Here is a 6,000-nt window from a genome sequence, read left to right on the forward strand (position 1 = left end):
ATAGTTAGCTGGCAAAATTTCTATACAATACAGAATTTGAGTCTGTAGTAGACAATGGAGACAGAGAGTTGAAGAAAAGCATTGTTTATGATTGTATCTAGTTTAATTAAAAAGGAAGCATATTTCATGAATTTTAGAAATTGGGGCTTAAGGGATCAGAGACCTGGACAAGTAATGAGCCCTACTCAACTGACATGATTCCAGTCATACAGGGAGAATGTAGTCTTTCCCAAGTCGCAAAAGGAAAAAGCAACCTATTATATAACATAAATATACTATAAAGATTAGGGCAATATTACCACTCTGTGACGTAGAGAGTTGCATGTTGCACAGTTCAAATCCACCAGCTGCTGTGAGGAAGGAAGATGAGACTTCTGCTCTCTTAAAATGTACAGTCTCGGAATCCCTACACAGGTTTACTATGAGTCGGAAACCACTCAAACGGCACACATCAGAGAGGCGTCCTGGTATGGTGCTATAGGGTAAGCATGCAAGATTAGAAGTTCAAACCCATCATTTGCTCCTTTGAAACCCTATACACGGTGGCTATAAGTTGGAATTGACCGGAAAGCACTTAGGAACAACAGTGTATTAAAATAAATCTGTCTTGGAAGAAGTACAACTAAAATGCCTCTTAGAGGGGAGCATGGTGAGACTTCATCTCATGTACTTTGTACATGTTGTCAGGAGGGACCAGCCCTTGGAGAAGAACAACTTGTTTGGTAAAACGGGAGGTGAGTGAAAAAGAACAAGACCCTCAACAAGAAGGACCAACACAGTGACTCCAGCAATTGAATGGGCTCACACACAGCACAATTGTTAGCCTGCCCTAGGACTGGGCAGTGTTTCATTCTGTTGTATAGAAGGTCGCTATAAGTTGGAACTGACTGAAGGTACTTAAAGACGACAACAATTTATTATTAAGATTAAAATGTTTTCCATCTTCTTAATACCTGAAGTTCCAACTCCTGGAGCTTGTGCTAATGTTGAACTCTCATGTATCTGAAGCTACAAGGTGTTACTAATAATGCTATAGTAATGAGTACACTAAGAACTTTGTACATGTTGTTGTTAAGTGCTGTTGAATCGGTTTCGACTGATAGCGACCCGATGTACAACAGAATGAAACACCACCTCCCAGTCACAATTGCAGCTACGCTTGAGACTATTATTGGTGCAACTGTAACACTCCATCTTATTGGGGGTCTCCCTCTTTTTTGCTGTCCCTCCACTTAGCCAGGCATGATGTCCTTCTCCAGGGACTGATCCCTCCTGATAATATGTCCAAAGTATGAAAGACGAAGTCTGACCATCTTGGCTTCTAAGGAGCATCTGGTTGTACTTTTTCCACACACAGATTTGTTGGTTCTTCTAGACGTTCATGGTAGCTTTACTATTCTTGTCCAACCCCATAACTCAAATGCATCAACTCTTCTGCAGTCTTCCTTATTCATTGTCCAACTTTCAAATGCAATATGAAGCTATTGGAAATGCCATGGCTTGGAACAGGCAAACTTTAGTCCTCAAATTGACATCTTTGCTCTTGGGCACTTATGTCCCCTTACTTAATTCTGATAGCAATTTAGTGTGCTGAGTTCATGTGGTGTTTTTTTGCTGGTTCTTGTCAGCTTCTTCTTAGTTTTAATATTTCCTTGTTCTACTTGGATCTCCGTTTTCATGGTATGTTGTGACGTATTAACTTTCTTTGAGGTTACCCTATAGTCTACTAACTTCTCCCTCCATTTAAGACAGTCTGTTGTTTTCTGCAATCTATCTTACTTCCTCACCACCTGGATCTCTGTTCCTATATTTTTCCTTTCTTTGTTTTGATCTTTGACCTCCTTAGCCTTCTGAATTTGTTGTTGTAGTTTTGTTCTGTTCTGGACTCTGCTATCTGTTGATTGAGTTCCAAGTGGTGTTGCCATGTCTGTCAATCTCGGGTTGTTGTCTGTTCTTGTTGGTTTTTAGTCCATAGAACTCTCTATAGGATGTTTTGAAATGTTGAGTTGGCTTTAACAGTCTCTTAGCTCTGGTGGCATAGTGGTTACAAATCTGACTGTGAACCTCAAGGTCAGCAGTTCGAAACTACCAACTGTTCCACGGGAGAAAGATGAGGCTTTCTGCTCCCATAAAGATTTCCAGCCTCAGAAACCCTGTACAGGGTCACTATGAGTCGGAACCGATGCCATGGCACATAACAACAACAGCTTCTGTTTATCCTGCAATGTTTTGATTGCACCATCGTATTTGATTGACAGTTTTGCTGGGTAGACAATTCTTGGTTGTCAGTTTGTCTCCCCATTGCCATCTTGCCTGCATGGTTTCTGCTGAGAGATCAGAGCTTAATATGGTTTGCTTGCCTTTGTAAGTAACACTTCTCTTTTCCCTGACTGCGTTTAGGATTCTCTCTTTGTCTTTGCTTTTGGAGAGCTTGATTATGCTGTCTGGGTGATTCTCTTTTGGGGTCTATCCTTCCTGGGGTTCGTACAGCTTCTTGAATGTTTATTTTCTCATCCTTCAAGATATTAGGTGAATTTTCTTCCAGAAGCTACTCAACTATCTCCTCTGTGATTCTTTCTGTTTTGGAATGCCAATAATTCTTGTTCTTCCTCTTCATGTTATCCAAGATGACTCTTACACTCTCTTCAGATTTTTTTTTTTATCCTTTTTTTCTGTTTGCCCTTCTATCTTAGCAGTATTGAGAGGTTTTTCTTCCAGCTCGCTGGTTCTGGCTTCCATCTCTTCAGTTCTACTACTTTGCCCTTTCAGTGTATTGTCCATTTCTGATTTTTTATTGTTAATCATCTGGACCTGTTTTTTGCAGATTTTGAATTGTTTCCAATGCTATATCTATCTTGTATTACTGCTCCTGTAGCAGTTTCCTTCTTTATTTCCCTCCACCCTTCTGTGAAACATTTGGATTTGTCTCCATATCATTCTTCTGAATTCCTTCTCAGACAGATCCAAAGCCTGCTCTTCTTCTAATGAGAAGTCTATGTCAACCTCCAGCTCATTTGTCTCAGTTACTCTTTTCTGTTTCTGGACAAGTGCTGAGATTGTTTGTTGTTTTTTCTTGGACATTTTCAATAGTTAGATGTGTTTTCAATGATTAAATGGATATATATTGCTGTGTTGTTAAACTTGCTGTCTCCTGGTGGATGTGATCTGGAGATAGGCTTCCCTTTTCACATCTCTTATTATGTCTTGGCAAGTGTTGGCTATCTGTGTAATGCCTAGCAGCTGGTATTGGCTCCTGTCTAGATGGTGTGATATTATGGGGTATGCTTATAGCTTGGATATATGGCCACGATTGCTGTCTCTTCTTGGGTAACGTAGGGAGAGAAAACTCCCACCCCCAGGAAAAAAATAAGACCGTAAGGACCAAAAACAGAAGCAAAATAAAATAAAATCATAGACAAAAAATAACATGCAAAACCAAAACCGTAGCAGACTGTCCAGTAGCTTTTGCTATGCAAGTCAGTGTGCATACACAGTAGAAACCTCCAGCAGTGGATGGAGGCGTCCACTCGCTCAAACCCTCCTCTTGTCACCACCGTGGAAGTGTGCAGATAGATATTGAGAAATGAATGGAAGAAAGATTGTCCACTATTTTTATCTCTGAAGGTCAATTAGGTATCTGCGTATGCACAGCGTAATTCTCAAAATGACTTCATCCTTGTATGTAGTAGTTAGTGTTGGCCCTTGTCTTTTATGTTAGGGTTTTACAAGGTGCAAATACAGTTTGGCTGTATGGTCAGACCTGCTGTCTCTTGTTAGGTTAGGCAGGAATAAAGGGTCCGGCCCAGGTTGGAGAGTCAAATTTAGTGCGAAATCTCAGAGTCAGGCATCATAAGAAGCAGCCAAAGGATTAGCTTGTAGGAGTGCTGTGGCTTTCAGGGATTTCTTCTATGCACCATGGGAAAATTTTACCCTGTGGGCGCAATGCTGGACCCTTCTGGGGGTGTGCTCCCACCCACCTGAAGTAGCCCAGGTTGGGCAGAGAGGGTGCAACAGGGGAGAGAAGGAAAGAAAAGTGAAAAAAGCCATCACACCTCTTTTTCCATATGTCACTCTAAGCGTGGCCTTGGCGCTGTACCAGCCTGGCTGTGGTCCCACCCTCTGGTGTCTGCCCAGGCTAAGGGGCCCGCAGGCAGCGTCCTGAACAATTCAGAAACCACCTTATATTCCTGGTGCAGTCAAATTTCTCCATAGGTGGGTGTCCAAAACTGAGCGCCCCCCTTCCCCTCCCCAATCCTTTATATTAGATCTAAAGGTCTGGAACTGTTACAGCAAAGTGCCTTCTCTGTTTTTTTGTGTGTGGCTCTGCCAAGGAGCCTCCTCTGCCTGTCTCTACTAATCTAGTGTGATAGATTTTATTATCACCTCCATTTTCCAGGCATAGAAACAAAGGCACAGAGGGGTTAAGTCATTTGCTCAAGGGTCCTGTGTTGGACTCTGGCTTCTGCACCTAACCTTTTAGGTGTCTGCCACCTTCTGGCCACATCTCATCATGTATATATGTATAGAAAAGAATTCCATGGGTAGAAACAACAGGAAAACCACTTTTTCCTTGGGGGATAATTGTGTGATGGTTTTGTCACAGCCCACATAGCCCTAGTGGGCAAGGGCTGTTCTGATTCTACCACGAGAGCTTTCAGTTTATATCATCTCTGGTTTTTTCAGTTACTTGGGTTCATGGGCCATGGTTTATTCAATGCTCTATCTAAATTCATCTGTAAAAGGCTGCTTTGTAATCAGATTTTAATTTAGTGACATCTGGTAGCATAGTGATTACGAATCGGGCTGCTAACCTCAAGGTCGGCAGTTTGAAACTACCAGCTGTTCTGCAGGAGAAAGACGAGGCTTTCTGCTCCCATAAAGATTTATAGCCACGGAAACCCTGTACAGGGTCACTATGAGACTGAACCAACTCCATGGTACTTAACAACAACAACAACAACAACTGCTGTTATGAAGTAATAGAGTCAAATTTCTGTGCGTTAATGAACTTCTCACCTATGACATTCTGAACCATCCTGCATCTGATCTGCCAGGTGTAATTTGCTAATGTCTCTATAATGTTTTATTTGCTTTTCTATATTTTTCAAAAACTAGAAACATAGGTTCTAAATGCAAACTTTAAACGTTTCTGACGATCTTGTAGATATCTTATCTTCCTTCTCCCCTTCAGTGTTCCCAGTGAGCCTCATCACATTTATTAGGCGAGAACCTTGGACTGGTAACTTGAAGCAGTCTTGAACAAGAACAGCAAGTGATTTAAAAACTTACATTCCAAGTTTCCATATTGGTTTTACTAAAATTTCTGTATCCTGCCACTTTGGATCTTCCTGAAAGATGGAGTGTGTGTTTGTGACTTATACACGTGGTGTGGTAACTCATAGTCTAAACTATAGACATTTTCTGTTTTCACACTTATAACTGAACTCAGAAAGATAGTTTTAGATGCTCAAGGTCAGATAATAACAGAAGGGGAAGACATCTTATAATATAGAATACAAAGAAAGCCTCGTGTCTGTTGGTTTGATTTAGATGAAAACCCACAGGGCAGGGAACGTATCTCCCTCTCAGTTCTGGAACCCTGTCTTTGGCTGACACTTAGCAACCCACAGTGGGTTGAAGAAGGTGCCCAAAGCTATGTGTCCACATTAAGTAGACAGTTCTTGGCCACTTTTCCCATATAAAGTACCCTCTCATTGCAGCTCAAGGAGTACGAGGCCCAGCACCGACATTCAGTTGCATTGGATCCTGCCGACTGGCCAGATGGTTCATACCCCTCATTTGATGGCTCATCAAACTGCAATGTAAGTTGGCCGTCTCTTTGAATGTCTTACCTCCTCTACTAGTGAGGGATAACCTGCATGGTCTCAGTCTTTAGGAGTCTTTTCACTTAATCCTGTGCTTATTTCATTGGGTAACCTGTGATAAAACCCCTTTTGTAGTCATCCCAGCAGCCCATTTATGCTTTCCGGAAACCCTAAT

The 6,000-nt window shown here is 41.7% G+C and overlaps 1 protein-coding gene across 1 annotated transcript in view; it reads left to right on the forward strand.

The window, feature by feature from the left end:
• SASH1 (SAM and SH3 domain containing 1) overlaps window positions 1-6,000 on the forward strand; it is a 237,295-nt gene that overhangs the window by 157,007 nt on the left and 74,288 nt on the right. The window contains exon 8 of the mRNA XM_006872057.1: window positions 5,721-5,822. Within this exon, the coding sequence (XP_006872119.1) occupies window positions 5,721-5,822 (102 nt within the window). The remainder of the gene's footprint in view (window positions 1-5,720; window positions 5,823-6,000) is intronic.

The sequence above is a fragment of the Chrysochloris asiatica genome, unplaced genomic scaffold, assembly GCF_000296735.1.
Source record: "Chrysochloris asiatica unplaced genomic scaffold, ChrAsi1.0 scaffold00182, whole genome shotgun sequence".
NCBI lineage: Eukaryota > Metazoa > Chordata > Mammalia > Afrosoricida > Chrysochloridae > Chrysochloris > Chrysochloris asiatica.